The sequence below is a fragment of the Chlorocebus sabaeus genome, chromosome 6, assembly GCF_047675955.1.
Source record: "Chlorocebus sabaeus isolate Y175 chromosome 6, mChlSab1.0.hap1, whole genome shotgun sequence".
NCBI lineage: Eukaryota > Metazoa > Chordata > Mammalia > Primates > Cercopithecidae > Chlorocebus > Chlorocebus sabaeus.
Window position 1 is genome coordinate 59,075,874 of NC_132909.1, and position 17,360 is coordinate 59,093,233.

General features: G+C 54.0%; 1 protein-coding gene across 3 annotated transcripts; it reads left to right on the forward strand.

The window, feature by feature from the left end:
- Positions 1-158: 158 nt before the first annotated feature.
- Positions 159-16,152, forward strand: DOHH (deoxyhypusine hydroxylase). 3 transcript variants are annotated; one of them, XM_007994776.3, is made up of 5 exons: positions 159-257; positions 9,232-9,577; positions 12,058-12,134; positions 14,619-14,856; positions 15,305-16,152. In XM_007994776.3, exons 2-5 carry the CDS (start codon positions 9,304-9,306, stop codon positions 15,661-15,663), a joined length of 948 nt encoding a protein of 315 aa, XP_007992967.1. In that variant the 5' UTR covers positions 159-257; positions 9,232-9,303; the 3' UTR covers positions 15,664-16,152. The 3 variants fall into 3 exon arrangements, with proteins under 3 accessions (XP_007992967.1, XP_007992966.1, XP_007992968.1); XM_007994775.3 differs by lacking the exon at positions 159-257 and adding an exon at positions 6,867-6,984; XM_007994777.3 differs by lacking the exon at positions 159-257 and adding an exon at positions 6,905-7,012.
- The last annotated feature ends 1,208 nt before the right edge of the window (positions 16,153-17,360 follow it).

The window sequence follows — 17,360 nt, forward strand, 5'->3', positions numbered from 1 at the left end:
CGCGCGCACCCCCGCAACCCGGCCACGCCCCCACGCCGGCGCGCGGCGAATCGCGGCCACGCCCCCCCGCCTGCTCCGCACCTCGTCAGGCTCTGCCCACTCCGAGTGGCTGCGCCTGCGCGCGTTGGGCATCTCGGGAGGACGTGACGTCTCCCGCGATTCGAATCAATACAGGAAGCGCGGCTCCACGCGTTGCCCAGGGCAACCACGACCGGAAGAGGACCGGCCAGGTGCTAGACGTTGCAGAAATGGCTCTGGTAGGTTGAGGGTGTGGTTCCCATTGGGGACAGTCGCGGAATGGGGCGCCCCAGGGCGGACCCTTCCTAGGGTAGATTGAGGCCAGGCACACCACAGTGCGGCATTGACGTTGAGCCTAACGAGCGCAGATAGGACCCAACACCAGGTGCGTGTGCCGAACGTAGAAACGTCACTGCTGAGAGTCATTCATTTATTCAACAAGCATACATTGCGCTCCTACTAGGTGCTGCTCCTCCAGGCCCCAGTGAGACAGCAGGAAACAAAACAGGTGTTTAGGCCGGGTGCGGTGGCTCAGGCCTGTAATCCCAGCACTTTGGGAGGCCGAGGCGGGCGGATCACCTGAGGTGCGGAGTTCAAGACCAGCCTGGCCAACACAGTGAAACCCCGTCTCTACTAAAAATAGAAAAATTAGCCGGGCGTGGTGGCGCATGCCTGTAATCCCAGCTACTCGGGAGGCTGAGGCAGGAGAATCCCTTGAACCCAGGAGGCGGAGGTTGCAGTGAGCCGAGATTGCACCACTGCACTCCACCCAGGGCGACAGAGCAAGACTATGTTTTGAAAAAAAAAAAAAAAAAACAAGTTTTAAAGAAAAATTCTGGGCCGGGCGCGGTGGCTCACGCCTGTAATCACAGCACTTTGGGAGGCGGAGGCAGGTGGATCACCTGAGGTCGGGAGTTCGAGACCAGCCTGGCCAACATAGTGAAACCCCGTCTCTACTAAAAATACAAAAAATTATCCGAGCATCGTGGCAGGTGCCTGTAATTCCAGCTACTCAGGAGTCTGAGGCAGGAGAATTGCTTGAACTGGGGAAGCAGAAGTTTCAGTGAGCAGAGATCGCGCCATTGTACTCCAGCCTGGGCAACAGGGCAAGACTTCATCTCAAAAAAAAAAAAAAAGGTTAAACATAGAATTTCCACATGACATAGCAGTAACACTCCTAGGTATCTACCTGAGAGAAATAAACATGTAACGTCCATGCAAAAACTCACACACCCATGTGCATAGCAGCTTTATTCTTAACAGCCACAAAGTACACACAACCCAAATGTGCATCAACAGATGAATGGAAAACGCTCCATTCATACAATGACACGGTATTTTGCAATATGAGGCAATGAGGCTCTGACACAGGCTACAACTTGGAGGAACCTCGAAAGCATTGTGCCCAGTGAAACAAGCCAGACGCAACACAGTGAGTGATCCCATTGGTATGAAATGTCCAGATAAGCAAATTCAGAGAGACAGGAAGTGGATTAGTGGTTGCCAGGGGCTGGAAGAGGGGGATCAGGAGTGACTGGAATGAACTTTATTTTGGGGGGTTGATGGATATGTTCTAAAATTGATATGGCCATGCACCGTGGCTCACACCTGTATTCCCAGCACTTTGGGAGGCCAAAGTGGGCAGATCACTTGAGGTCAGGAGTTCGAGATCAGCCTGGCCAATCTGGTGAAACCCCGTCTCTACTAAAAATACAAAAATGAGCCAGGTGTGGTGGCGCGCACCTGTAGTCCCAGCTACTCGGGAGGCTGAGGCAGGGGACTCACTTGAACCCAGGAAGTGGAGGTTGCAGTGAGCCCAGATAATGCCACCACACTCCAGTCTGGGCATCACAGCAAGACTCCATCTTAGAAAAAAAAAAAAAATTGATGTGATGATGGCTGCCTGACTCTGAATATACTAAACACCACTCAATTATCACGTTACACGGATGAATTGTACAGTATGTAAACGATATCTCAATACAGCTGTTATTTAAAAAGTTCTTGCCGGGCACAGTGGCTCGTGCCTATAATCCCAGTGCTTTGGGAGGCTGAGGCGGGTGGATCATGAAGTCAAGAGATCGAGACTATCCTGGTCAACATGGTGAAACCCCGTCTCTACTAAAAATACAAAAATTAGCTGGGTGTGGTGGCGTGCGCCTGTAATCCCAGCTTCTCGCGAGGCTGAGGTAGGAGAATCACTTGAACCCGGGAGACGGAGTCAAGTTGAAGTGAGCTGAGATTGCGCCACTGCACTCCAGCCTGACAACAGAGCAAGACTCGGTCTCAAAAAAAAAAAAAAAAAAAAAAAAAATTCCCCTTTGTCTGGAGCTGAGTTAAGGAGAAAAGAGAACAGGGAATAGGAGGAGGCAAGAAGTTATGATTTCAGATGCAGTGCTCGGGGATGGTCTTATTGCAAACACGATGTTTTAATAAAGATCTGAAAGAGGAGCCGGGCACAGTGGCTCACGGCTGTAATCCTGGCACTTTGGGAGGCCGAGGTGGGCGGATCACTTGAGGTCAGGCCTTCAAGACCAGCCTGGCCAACATGGTGAAACCTCATCTCTACTAAAAATACAAAAATTAGCCGGGCGTGGCAGCAGGCCCCTGTATTCCCAGCTACTCAGGAGGCTGAGGGAGTAGAATCGTTGGAACCCGGGAGGCAGAGGTTACGGTGAGCTGAGATCGCACCACTGCACTCCAGCCTGGGCAACACAGCAAGACTCTGTCTCAAAAGAATAAAGATAAAAGAGAGGAGAGGGAGATTCTGACACAGAAACACAGAGACAGACACACAGGGGTCAAGGCCAGGTGATGACAGTGGCAGAGATTGGAGTGACGAAGCCACAAGCTGAGCAACACTAAGGATTGGCGGCCACCCCCAGAAGCTGGAAGAGGCAGGAAGGATCCTCCCCTGGGGCCTCCAGAGAGGGCACAGCTCTGCAGACACCTGGATTCCAGACTTCTGGCTCACAGGGACTTGCTCAATCCCAGAGGACCCACAGAACAGAAGGCACAGGCGTGGTTCTTCCTTGCTGTCAGTTTCTCGAAGGTCTGCAGAGGCCAGATGCCAAGTTCTCTGACTTAACAGGCCTTGCTTTTGGCTGAGGCTTTGATATCTGTGTCCTGCACCCTGGGATTATCTCCTCCTGGGGAGCATCCTTGGGGCCAATCATACCTGGCACCCTGCCCTTGTAGCCTTCCTGAGTCAGCACAGCTCCTGGTCCACGGGAAGTCCTCCGTAAACAGCCTGAGCCACAAACATGTTGAGATGACGTCCTCGCAAGGCGGCTGAGGGCTGCAGTGATGCCTGTTATCTGCAGTCAGCTTTCCAACACGTAGGAAGGCAATGCAATAATTTAAAAAAAAAAAGAAAAGAAAAGGGGGGTGGGCTGGGTGCGGTGGCTCACGCCTGTAATCCCAGCACTTTGGGAGGCCAAGGCAGGTGGATCACAAGGTCAGGAGATCAAGAGCATCCTCGCTAACGCGGTGAATACCCGTCTCTACTAAAAAAATACAACAAATTAGCCGGGCGTGGTGGTGGGCGCCTGTAGTCCCAGCTACTAGGGAGGCTGAGGCGGGAGAATGGCATGAACCCAGGGGTCAGAGCTTGCAGTGAACCGAGATCGCGCCATTGCACTCCAGCCTGGGTGACAGCAAGACTCTGTCTCAAAAAAAAAAGGGGGTGTCAGCTCTACAAGGCCAGACACTGTCTGTTTTGTCCTGTGTTCTGTGCCAAGGACACTGTCCAGCATACAGTAGTTACTCAATAAATATTTGTGAATGTTGTCTTAACCTAGAAGTTGGCCTTCCAGAGGGATTTCTTTGCTATGCACAGCATTTTATGTTTTTTCATTCATTTTTATTTAATTTTTTTTTTGAGATGGAGTCTCGCTCTGTTGTCCAAGCTGGAGTGCAGTGGTGTGATCTTGGCTCACCGCAACTTCCGCCTCCTGGGTTCAAGCGATGCACCCGCCTCAGACTTGATGCTGCTGCCTCAGACTCCTGAGTAGCTGGGATTACAGGCGCCCGCCACCACGCCCAGCTAATTTTAGTATTTTTAGTAGAGATGGGGTTTCACCATGTTGGCCAGGCTGGTCTCGAACTCCTGACCACGGGTGATCCACCCACCTTGGCCTCCCAAAGTGCTGGAATTACAGGCCTGAGCTACCGTGCCCAGCCATATTTTTTTATTAATTGCTCACTTTTTTTTTTTTTTTTTGAGACAGAGTCTTGCTCTGTCACCCAGGCTGGAGTGCAGTGGTGTGTGTGATTACAGCTCACTGGATCCTTGAACTCCTGCACTCAAGCTATCAAGCCTCCTGAGCAGCTGGGCCTGCAGGCATGAGCCACCACACCCAGTTGATTTTTTTTTTTTTTTTTTTTTTTTTTTTTGAGACAGAGCCTTGCTCTGTTGCCCAGGCTGGAGTTCAGTGACAGGATCTCAACTCACTATAACCTCTGTCTCCCAGGCTCAAGAGATTCTTCTGCCTCAGCCGCCCAAGTAGCTGGGATTACAGGCTGAGCCACTGCGCCCAGCCAAATTAAAAAAAAAAAAATTTCTGTTGAGATAGGGACTTACTACATTGCCCAGGCTGGTCTTGGAATCTTGAGCTCAAGCAATCATCCTCTCACCCCACAGCCTCCCAAAGTGCCAGGATTACGGTTACGAGCCACCACTCCTGGCAATCACCCACATTTAAAAAATGAGAGATTGCAAGCGGGGCACGGTAGCTCACGCCTGTAATCCCAGGACTTTGGGAGGCCAAGGCAGGTGGATCACCTGTGGTCAGGAGTTCAAGACCAGCCTGGCCAACATGGTGAAACCCCATCTCTACTAAAAATACAAAAAGTTAGCTGTGTTTGGTGGCAGGTGCCTGTAGTCTCAGCTACTCGGGAGGGTGAAGCAGGAGAATCGCTTGAACCTGGAAGGCAGAGGTTGCAGCTAGCCGTGATCGTGCCACTGCACTCCATCCTGGGCGACAAAGTGAGACTCTGTCTCCAAAAAGAAAAAAAAAGAAAAGAAAGAGAAAAAATTAGGCGAGGTGGCATGCGTCTGTATCCCAGCTATTAGGGCAGCTGAGGCGGGAGAATCACTTGGATTTGAGGCTGCAATGAGCATTGAGTATACCACTGCACTCCACCTGGGTGACAGAGAGAGACTCTGTCTCTAAAAAATAAGTAATTTTAAGAAATTTTAAAAAGAAAGAAAGAAAAGAAAAGATCAAAAGCATAAATACATAAAAAAGCTCCCGCTTTTCTTGTCTAGATAGCATTCTGGTGACACCAGTGGGGGCTTGGAGCCCGATCGCCACGGGGGCAGTAAAGATGAGTGGCTGATTGGATTCTGACTCTGTTTCAGAGGGAGAGTCTACAGGGCCGTGGGTGGATAGGATGATGAGGTGAGAACAATTAATATGGGGTTCATCTCTCCAGGGGCTCCTCTCAACACCTTGTACCCATCCTTAGGATCATTTTTCTAAATTCCCACATCCAATGCATCTACAAATCCTGCTTGTTTCTTCTTCAGAATTAATCTGGCACCTGCATATTTCTGTTCTCTTTGCTTCTTTATTTACTTTTTGAGACGGAGTTTCGGTCTTGTTGCCTGGGCTAGAGTGCAGTGGCACAATCTCGGCTCACCACAACCTCTGCCTCCTGGGTTCAAGCGATTCTCCTGCCTCAGCCCCCCAGGTAGCTGGGATGACAGGCATGCCCCAACACGCCTGGCTAATTTTGTATTTTTAGTAGAGACGGGGTTTCTCCATGTTGGTCAGGCTGGTCTCAAACCCACGATCTCAGGTGATCGGCCTGCCTCGGCCTCCCAAAGTGCTGGGATTACAGGCGTGAGCCACCGCACCTGTCCTTGTTCTCTCTGCTTCTAACCTTGCTCTTCCATTGTCTGTTTCCTTTTTTTTTTTGAGATGGAGTTTCACTCTTGTCACCCAGGCTGGAGTGGAATGGTGTGTGATCTTGGCTCACCGCAACCTCTGCACCCAGTGTTCAAGCGATTCACTGGCCTCAGCCTCCTGAGTAGCTGGGATTACAGGCGCGCATCACCACACCCAGCTAATTTTTGTATTTTTAGTAGAGACGGGGGTTTCACCATGTCGGCCAGGCTGGTCTCAAACTTCTGACCTCTGGTGATCCATCCAGCTCGGCCTCCCAAAAGTGTTGGGATTACCGGTGTGAGCCACCGCACCCGGCCTCTTTCAGGTCTTTCTTCAAATGTCGCCACCTCACATTCTGGCCACCCTTCCTGAAACTGCTCCCCCTATACATACACCGCCCTTGGCTACCAAATTTTTTTTCTCATTAGCCTTTTTCACTATCTAATAGGTATTGCGTTTACTTATCCTGTTATTTTCTGTCTCCGTAACAACACTGTGAGGCGTACGAGGGTAAGGGCTGCAGGCTGTCTTGTCCTCAAGGTCCATGTAGTATTTATTACATACATGAATGAATGAACGACTGCATTTCTTCGTTTTTTTATTCCTCATCTACTTAGGGTTCGAGCTCCCTGAGCCCATTGGCCACGCCTCTGGAGTCTGACCACGCCTACAAACATTGCGCATGCTCCGTCGCTAGCCGGCCCAGACTCGGCGCAGAATCGGCACAAACCATTCTCACTTCTCGTACCGCAGTGGGGGGGTTGGTGATCATTTTTTCCGTGAAAGGGCATACGTTGCCCGTCCCGTTCCCCGAGGAATGCACTAGGAATAATGTTCCTGTGCTTGCATGAGCTATGGCACCAGCACCGACTCGGGCTTCCGGGCCTCTCTCCTGCACGGGAGCCTCTCACTAGGTCTTCCCCGGGGCTGCGTTGGTGCCGTCCGGCACGGTCACGTGGGCGAGAAAATGGCGGCCCCCAGACCGCACTGCGAGCGTCGCGGCAGGTGAAGCGGTAGTGGCGGAGGCGTCCGCGGGAACTGGGCGGGCCGACGGGCCCTGAGTCTCCAGAGCTCGGTGAGGCGTCCCGGAGGCGGCGATCACGGTGCGGGGCCTGGCTCTGGCGGACGGTGGCACCGGGAGCGCCTCGTTAGGGAATCCGTTCTCAGGGATTCGTTGGCTGTAGATGGGGCGGGTTAAGGGGTCTCGAGTCCCGGCGATCTCTTTTCTCTGGGATTTTTTACGTGAAAGAGTGGCTGCCTCACGTCCTGAAGCTCCTATGTCGTACGGCTGGGTCTCGATGGTCCCCAGTGCCCTACCAGCTCTTGCAGGCTTGGCCTCTGTGGTTTCTGATGACCCGTCTTTAAAGGTGTCACTCTCCAGTGATGGTCACCTGTGCTTAGGTGGCTACACCGCCCTCGTCAGGCCCAGGCAGCCTTGCTGACGCCACTGTTAACCAGCGAGGGCTGCCGGCATGCCATAGCCTGCCTGTCCTGAGATTAAGCATCCTCCAGGTTCTCAGCCGATCTGGAGGAAAGAGAGGGGTCCCTTCTCCCCTCCTTGGCTGTGTTCTTTCCTCCTAAGTCATGCAACAAAGCGTTGGTGGTTTAGAGCCCGACTCTGGAGCCAGACTTCCTGGATTCTTAACTCTTCACGCTGCTCCCAAGCAAGTTCCCAAGCACAGTCCCAAACTGTGCCTCAGTTTCCTCACCTGTAAAATGGGGACAATCTTAGTAACTACTCATAGGGTAGTGATGTGGATTGAATGAATTAATGAATGTAAAGAGCATGGAGTGCCTGGCGCATAGCAAATGCTATGTAAGTGTCAGCGGCTATTGTCACGGTTATCGTTTTTATTTATTTTGAGAAGGGTCTTGCTCTGTCACTCAGGCTGGAGCGCAATGGCACGATCTCGGCTCACTACAACGTCCGCCTCTCTGGAGTTCAGGCGTTTCTCCTACCTCAGCCTCCCGGGTAGCTGGGATTACAGGCATCCACCACCATGCCCAGCTAATTTTTGTATTTTAGTAGAGATGGGGTTTCACCATGTTGGTCAGCTTGTCTCGAACTCCTGAACTCAGATGATCTGTCCACCTCGGCTTCCCAACGTGCTGGGATTACAGGCGGAGCCACCGCGCCCAGCCAGTTATTGTTTTTATTGAGTCCTTACTGCGTGCTGGTCATTGCACTAAGTGCTGGGAATACAACAGTGACCAAGATAGACTCAGTCCCAGCCTTCAGAGTTCTATTCTGATGAGGGATAAGATCAACCACAAGCAACTAAACCAATAATTTCCAATATGATATCTAGGAGTCTTTGGTGCCATGGAGAAAAATAAAGCCGAACAAGCGAAAAGAGATGAAAGAGAACATTGTCCATTGTGATCAGGGAAGGCTTCCATGAGGAAGTGACATTTGAGACCCAGGAACATGAGAGGAGCACGGGTGTTCCTGGACCAAACTGAAGGTCGGGCTGCTATTTCTCGTGGTCCAATAACAAGATGCAGATTAACTGGGGGAGGAAGAGAGTTTTTATTTCTGTAACCAGTTACAGGGAGAAGGCCTGGAAAATATCGCCAGACTAACTCAAAATGACAAAGTTTTCCAGAGCTTATATACCCTCTAAGCTATACATCTACATGTAAGTGTGCATTCATTTAAAGACATAAGTGACTAACTTCTTTTAATCTATAAGATCTGAATCCCGAAGACCTTCCTTTGGAACCTCAGTAAATTTACTTAATCTGAATGGGTCCAGGTGCTGGGGTAATCACCTTTAACTTGTCTCCTGCTAAATCATGGAGGTTTGGGGAGTTCTTCAGACACCCAGTAAAACTTGTTTAATCCTAAACGGGTCCCGTTAAGAATTCCTTCATTATTGGCTGGGAGCGGTGGCTCAAGCCTGTAATTGCAGCACTTTGGGAGGCCGAGATGGGCAGATCCCCTGAGGCCGGAAGTTCGAGACCAGCCTGACCAACATGGAGAAACCCCATCTCTACTAAAAATATAAAGCCATGAATATTGGGTAGGGATTGCTAGGTACATTTTGGGGGTCCGTTGTCCCTCTGGCTGCTGTGTGGAGAGCAGACAGTGGAGGTCATTTCTGATAGGCCTGTAGGCAAGAGGCAGTGCAGAGACCGAGGCCCAGAGAGAGAAAGCAACTTATGGAACGCTGCACAGCTAGTAGGGGGGTTGGAGCTGAGCTTTCAGCCCAGATGCTCAGGTTGGTCAGTGGGTAGGAAGTTGCCCCGCCCAGATCCTAGGAACAAGCCAACGAGCTGGTGAAGGGGGCTTCTAACCTGAGCTCTCATTTTTCTGCCGTAGGTTCTCACACCCCCGTGTCCCGAGGTTTAGCCTGAGCAGGGCTGTGGAAGGCCGGGGCCCATCGACAGCACGATGGTGACAGAGCAGGAGGTGGATGCCATCGGGCAGACGCTGGTGGACCCCAAGCAGCCCCTGCAGGCCCGCTTCCGGGCGCTGTTCACGCTGCGCGGGCTCGGCGGCCCAGGCGCCATTGCCTGGATCAGCCAGGCCTTCGGTGACGATTCCGCCCTGCTCAAGCATGAGCTGGCCTACTGCCTGGGCCAGATGCAGGATGCCCGCGCCATCCCCGTGCTGGTGGACGTGCTGCAAGACACCCGTCAGGAGCCCATGGTGCGCCATGAGGCAGGTGAGCACCTGTCTGTGTCCCGGGCACCTGCTCCCTCCTGCCTGACCTCTTCATGACCCCATGTGTCCCCGTTCTCAGGTGATAAATATCAGGGTGGTCAACTGCCCGATAAAGCACCAGATAGTAAATACCTGCAGCTCTGCAGCCAGACAGCGATTCAGTGAAGCCAGCGTAGGTCGTAGGTCGTCTGTCACCAAATGGCTAAGGTTGTGTGCCCAGACAATCTCAATTGGGTGGGGGGCGGGGGCGGTGGCGGTGGCTCAGGCCTGTAATCTTAGCACCTTGGGAGGCCCAGGAAGGTGGATCGTTTGAACTCAGGAGTTCAAGACCATCCTGGGCAACATGGCAAAACCCTGTCTCTAGAAAAAATACAAAAATTAGCCGGGCACAGTGGCATGCACCTGTAGTCCCAGCTACTTGGGAGGCTGAGCAGGGAAAATCGCTTGAGCCCAGGTAGTCAACGTTGCAGTGAGCCGTGATCGCGCCACTGCATTCCAGCCTGGGCAACAGAGTGAGATCCTGTCTGTAAAAAAACAAAAAACAAACTTCATTTGTAAATGCTGAGATTTGAATTTCATATAAATTCCACCCATCAGGAACTACTATCCCTTTGATTTTTTGTTTTAAACCATTTATTTGTTTTGAGTCAGAGTCTCGCTCTGTCACCCAGGCTAGGGTACTGTGGCGCCATCTTGGTTTACTGCAACTTCTGCCTCTCAGATTCAAGTGATTCTCCTGCCTTAGCCTCCCAAGTAGCTAGCATTACAGGTGTGTGCCACCATGCCTGGGTGATTTTTGTGTTTTTAGTAGAGATGGGTTTTGTCATGTTGGCCAGGCTGGCCTTGAACTCCTGGCCTCAAGTGATCCACCTGCCTCGGCCTCCCAAAGTGCTGGGATTACAGGCATGAGCCACCGCATCCAGCCTTAAACCCTTAAAAGTGTTTTAAAAACCAGTTTTTGCTCATATAAAAACAGGCGACAAGCCATAGATCCCCACTCCTAATGTATGTTAGATTTACTCTACTCATTGGACATACCTTTTTGAGCACCTACTGTATGCCAGGCTCTGTCACGTATGTGAGAGACAAAACAGTGACAAGACAGATACAAGCCGGGCATTGTGGCTCACGCCTATGGTCCTGGCTACTCAAGAGGCTGAGGCAGAAGGATTACTTGAACCAGGGAGGTTGAGGCTATAGTGGGCCATGATCGCGCCACTGCACTCCAGCCTGGGCAACAGAGCGAGACCCTGCCTCAAAAAAACAGGACTGTTCAGGTCAGGTGTGGTGGCTCACACCTATAATCCCAGCAATTTGGGAGGCTGAGGCGGGTGGATCACCTGAGGTCAGGAGTTCAAGACTAGCCTGGACAACATGGTGAAACTTCGTCTCAACTAAAAACACAAAAAAATTAGTGGGACGTGGTGGCGGGCACCTGTAATCCCAGCTACTTCGGGAGGCTGAGGCAGGAGAATCGCTAGAACCCGGGAAGTGGAGTTTGCCGTGAGTGGAGATCACACCATTGTACTCCAGCCTGGGCCACAAGGGCAAAGCTCTGTCTAAAAAAAAAAAAAAAAAAAAAAATGGACTGTTGTAGCAAGGGACCTAGACAGCAAAGGATGCCAGTGAGTCAGGTAGTTGGTGCGTCTGTGTCACTGGGATTGTGTTTCTGTGTTTCTGTAACCAGTGAGTTCATTTGCAATTAGCGCGTGGGAGGTGCCTGACACAGAGCGTGTGTTGGCGCACACGGGACTGACTCTTCCCGCCAGAGGGAGCCTGCCAGGCAGGTGCACAAATGCAAACTGCAACCTTCAGGAAACGCAAAAGCCACCAGCTCAACTGCCTCACAGGCAGGGCCCTTGAACTCGATTCTGAAAAAAATCAAAGGAACATTTGCACCCAGGGCTCTGCAGGGAGCCGCCGCCACCCTAGCTCCGACCTGGGCTTGCTACGCCTGCACTTGCGCCTGCACCCGAACCCACCCAAGTGCAGCCCCAGTGGCCCCACAGTGGAGTCTCCAGCCGGCAGGCCTGGCCTGTTTGGGCCTTTTTTTTTTTTTTTTTTTTTTTTTTTTTTTTTGAGACAGGGTCTCCCTGTGTCGCCCGTGCTGGAGTACAGTGGTGTGATCATAGCTCACTGCAACCCTGACCTCCTGGGTTCTTGGAACTGCTTGTCAGCTGTGATCCCGAGTTGCAGGGACATACTTGTCTCCCTGTCTTACTGCGCGGGCCAGGATCGGGTCCGTTTTGCTCTGAGCGGCAGCCGGGTGCGGTTCCAGGCAATGCCTCGCTCTGGGGAGGGGATGCTGATTGGTCCAGCGGGGAGCCTGTACCCACTGCTGCTCCAATCAGCCATGGCCAGAGGCGGGGCTTCCCCACAGGGGCAGAGCCGTGGGAGGGGTGTCCTCTGGTGCCACAGGTAGCCGGGCATTTTCCACACATCCATCCCACTAACGTGAAGTCTCTGGCTGCTTCTTCCCAGGGGAGGCCCTGGGGGCCATCGGGGACCCGGAGGTTCTGGAGCTCCTGAAGCAATATTCCTCGGACCCCGTCATCGAGGTAACCAGGCCCCCGCTTGTCTCCCTGCCAGTCTCGGGTCCCCGGGAAGCCCTACCCAGTCCTGCCCCAGCCCTGGCCTGGAGCAGCCTCAAACCCTCCCCATCTCTGGTTGCCAGGGCGACCATTTGGCCAAGGATGCCCCAGGGATGAGGGAGGCGAGGGCAACAACCTGGACAGACACTTGCTGAGCCCCATTTGGCAAAACGGCGACAACCAGCTTTGCTCACCCGCTTCCATCCTGGGCCTTGAGCCCCTGAGCTGCCCTGACCCCCTTTCTCTGAACCCCCACGTCCAGTCCCTCTGCCAAGACCCCTCTGAACCCACCCAGTGCCCTCTACCTCTGATACCTTGCCCTGGCCCACCAGACCTCTTCAGGGGTCTCTGGCTTCCTTCCAACATTTCTTCTTGTTTTTTTAAAATAACAGCTTTATTGCCGGGCGCGGTGGCTCACGCCTGTAATCCTAGCACTCTGGGAGGCCAAGGCAGGTGGATTACCCAGCCCCGCGTAGCTGGGACTACAGGCGTCCGCCACCTTGCCCGGCTAGTTTTTTGTATTTTTGTTGTTGTTGTTGTTGAGACAGAATCTCGCTTTGTCACCCAGGCTGGAGTGCAGTGGCCGGATCTCAGCTCACTGCAAGCTCTGCCTCCCGGGTTCACGCCATTCTTCTGCCTCAGCCTCCCGAGTAGCTGGGACTACAGACGCCCGCCACCTCACCCAGCTAGGTTTTTGTATTTTTTAGTAGAGACAGGGTTTCACCGTGTTAGCCAGGATGGTCTCAATCTCCTGACCTCATGATCCGCCTGTCTCGGCCTCCCAAAGTGCTGGGATTACAGGCTTGAGCCACCGCGCCCGGCTGAGTTTTGTATTTCTAGTAGAGACGGGGTTTCACCATGTTGGCCAGGCTTTTTTTCTTTCTTTCTTTCTTTTTTTGAGACAGAGTCTCACTGCAATGCCCAGGCTGGAGTGCAATGGTGGCACAATCTCCGCTCACTGCAACCTCCGCTTCCTGGGTTCAAGCGATTCTCCTGCCTCAGCCTCCCCAGTAGCTGGGATTACAGGTGCCCGCCACCACGCCTGACTAATTTTTGTGTTTTCAGTAGAGATGGGGTTTCACCATATTGGCCAGGCTGGTCTTGAACCCCTCACCTCAAATGATTTGCCCACCTTGGCCTCCCAAAGTGTTGGGATTACAGGCGTGAGCCACAATACCTGGCCTATTCTTTTATGTTCAGGTGGATCACCTGAGGTCAGGAGTTCGAGACTAGCCTGGCCAAAATAGAGATACCCCGTCTCTACTAAAAATAAAAAAATTAGCCTGGCGAGGTGGCGGGCACCTGTAGTCCCAGCTACATGGGAGGCTGAGGCAGGAGAATCGCTTGAACCTGGGAGGGGGAGGTTGCAGTGAGCCGAGATCGCACCACTGCACTCCAGCCTGGGCAACAGAGCGGGCATAATCTTCTTTATAGTAATACCCATTGTAATCGGAGGCTTTGGGAATTGGCTAGTGCCCCTAATAATTGGTGCTCCTGACATGGCATTCCCCTGCATAAATAACATAAGCTTCTGACTCCTTACCCCTTCTCTCCTGCTACTACTCGCATCCGCCATAGTAGAGGCCGGCGCCCAGGACACCTTATCTCTGTAAAGAAAAAAAAATAATGAAACAAATTTTTATTTTATTAGTTTTTTCTTTATAGAGGCGAGGTCCCACTCTGTCACCCAGGCTGGTCTGGAACTCCTGGGCTCAAGCGATGCTCCTGCCTTGGTCTCCCTAACTGCTGGGATTATGGGCATGAGCCACTGCCCCCGGCCCCGTCGTTCCTTTCTGTGGCTGAGTCACGTTCCGTGGTGTAGACGGCTCATGCCGTGTCAGTCCACTCACTGTGGCTGATGCTTGGGTTCTCTCTGCTTTTTAGCCATTATGAGTCACGCCGCCACGGACATGCGTGTTCCTTTCTCCCCTGCCACTCGTCCACATCCCACCCTGACCCTCAGTCTTTCCTCCTCTGGGGCAGCAGTGGGTACGTGTGACCCTCAATTCTGCTGTTCTATTCCATGCTTAAAGCTCTCACCGTGTGTCATCACCTTTAGAACGAAATCCCAAGCCCTCACCGTGGCCCGCAGGCCTTACCTAGTCAGGCTGGACCCCGCGTGTCTCCTTGGCCCTCACCCCTCCCGCAGGGTCCTGCCTCAGGGCCTTTGCACCTGCTTCCCCATCCGCGGGTCTCCACCTGACTCCCTCCCTAAGCTGGTTGAGGTCTCTGCCTCCACATCACCTCCTCCCTGAGGCCCTCCCCAGCCCTCCAGCTGTCCCCATCACTCACAAGTCAGTCACCCCCACTGGCTTACTTCCTGCCTGGAAGGATCGGTTAGTTACCCTGCCAGTGGCTCTTTCCCCTGCTAAGCTGCCATCCCGGGGGGATGGGGAAGGGCCCCCGTGGCCCCCCAGGACCAACTACTGTCTGCGTACTCCCTCCCCGCAGGTGGCCGAGACCTGCCAGCTGGCTGTGCACAGGCTGGAGTGGCTGCAGCAGCACGGTGGGGAGCCGACGGCAGGACCCTACCTCTCCGTGGACCCTGCCCCGCCGGCTGAGGAGCGTGACGTGGGGCGCCTGCGGGAGGCGCTGCTGGACGAGTCCCGGCCGCTCTTCGAGCGATACCGCGCCATGTTCGCCCTGCGCAACGCGGGAGGCGAGGAGGCCGCCCTGGCGCTGGCCGAGGGTGAGGAGGGGCTCCTGGGGTGGGGTCCTGGGCAGTGCCTCGCTGTGAGGTTCAGTGATGGCATCTGTGCAGTGGGACCGCTGCCTGCCCCAGGGAACGGCGTACCGGGCCTGGCCCCAAGCATTTCCCATGGGGCCTGTTAAGAACCCATGCGAGCGTCCCTGGGTCCCCACAGCTCCCAGCTCTTCCCGCCCCCATAGCTGCGGTCAGTTCCCCTGGACAGCCCTAATCACTGGGGCTGGGGGAGGGGCGTCCTCAAGATAGAGCACGCCAGGTTGGGCATGGTAGCTCACGCCTGTCATCCCAGCACTTTGGGAGGCCAAGGTAGGAAGATCGCCAGGACTTTGGGACCTGCCTGGGCAACATAGCAAGACCCCATGTCTTAAGAAAAGACAGAGCTCCCCTTCCCACCTCTCCTGGCCCCAGCGAGTGCCCCTCTCCCCTGCAGGCCTGCACTGTGGGAGCGCCCTCTTCCGCCACGAGGTCGGCTACGTCCTGGGACAGCTGCAGCATGAGGCGGCGGTGCCCCAGTTGGCAGCTGCCCTGGCCCGGTGCGCCGAGAACCCCATGGTGCGGCACGAGTGCGCGGAGGCCCTGGGCGCCATCGCCCGGCCCTCCTGCCTGGCCGCGCTGCAGGCTCACGCGGACGACCCAGAGCGCGTGGTGCGTGAGAGCTGCGAGGTGGCTCTGGACATGTATGAGCACGAGACCGGGCGAGCCTTCCAGTACGCAGACGGCCTGGAGCAGCTACACGGGGGCCCCCTCCTAGGGCCCCGCCCTCACCCGGGGCTCCCTGAGGACTCTTGAGGGCCGCTCCTCCCCCGCAGGGCTTTGGCGTCTAAACTGGGTGTGTGTGTGAATCGGTGTCATCGCTTGTGTCTTGCTGGGTGCTCGGTTGCTGTCCTTCTCTGGGACCCAGGAGCTGCCTTTGTGCTGTGACTCTCTGAGTCCACTGGCAGCTCCCCGGGGCCTAGCGCAGGGCTGTAGGGTGGAAGTTTCCAGGTTCAGGGGTGGGACTCTGCGGGAGGCTCTGGGATGCCCAGCTCAGGACAGGGGAGGATTGCCAGGGAAGCCAGGGGCAGAGCTGGGGCTCTTGGAGGAGGCTGGCATTATGGTGGCTTCAGTTTCACTAGGAATGAGGCCCAGGGTCTGGGGGCCTCTAACTCCCCCACCCCCAGGCCTGGTCAGGGATGGGGTGGTGGTCCCTGAGTGGGTCAGGTGGGGCACAGGGGCCAGGGAGGGACAAGCAGACCCCACAGTGCTGCCCAGATGGAATATTAAATTATTTTTGCCAAACATTGACTCCTGAGTGTGTTGGGTGAGGGGAGCGTGGGAGGGAGGGAGAGGTGGGGGCTTTCGGGAAACGTTGCCCAACAGCGTGTGCCCAGCCAACTCCCTCCAAGGGGGCTCTGGGGAAACCACCCTCCATCTTCGCCCTTCCCGGACCCCCATCTTCTCCTAGCTCCTCCATGTGTGGCCAGTGACAGCCCACTTACCTCTCTGTAAAATGGGCATAGCCGTAGAATCACAGGTTCACAGCTCCTGGTCTGCAGCCAGAGAAGCCAAAACCAGAAGACAGGCGGCCAAACACGACGGGAACCGACTGTCCACTGAGCAGTGTTCTCCACTGGAGCGCTCGATCCTGCCCCCGGGGTGTCGGCTTCACTTGTCATGGGGTGGGGGGGGCGGTGTGCAGCTGGCGTCTAGTCAGAGTCAGGGGAGGCCAGGGATGCTGGAAGACACCCTCCAGCACTCAGTCTCCACAACAGAGAATGACCCGGCCCCAAATGAGTGCAGAGGTTGAGACACCTGCCTGAAAGTCACATGTTTGATTATAGGTTTTTAATTTTAATTTGCTTTATTATTATTTTTATTGAGATGGGATTTCACTCTTGTTACCCAGGCTGGAGTGCAATGGCGTAATCTCAGCTCATTGCAACCTCCGCCTGCCAGGCTCAAGCGTTTCTTCTGCCTCAGCCTAACAAGTAACTGGGATTATAGGCAGGCACCATCACGCCCAGCTAAATTTTCTTTTGTTTGTATTTTTTTTTTTTTGAGACAGAGTCTCACTCTGTCACCAGGCTGGAGTGCAGTGGCGCTGTCTCGGCTCACTGCAAGCTCCGCCTCCCGGGTTCACACCATTCTCCTGCCTCAGCCTCCTGAGTAGCTGGGACTACAGACGCACACTGCCACGCCTGGCTAATGTTTTGTATTTTTAGTAGACACAGGTTTCATCATGTTAGCCAGGATGGTCTTGATCTCCTGACCTCATGATCCGCCCGCCTCAGCCTCCCAAAGTGCTGGGATTACAGGTATGAGCCACAACACCTGGCCTGTTTGTATTTTTATTAGAGACGGGGTTTCACCATGTTGGTCAGGTTGGTCTCAAATTCCTGACTTCAGGTGATCCACCCGCCTTGGCCTCCAAAAGTTCTGGGATTACAGGCATGAGCCACCATGCCCAGCCTTTTTTTTTTTCCCTCCCCTGGAGATGGAGTCTTGCT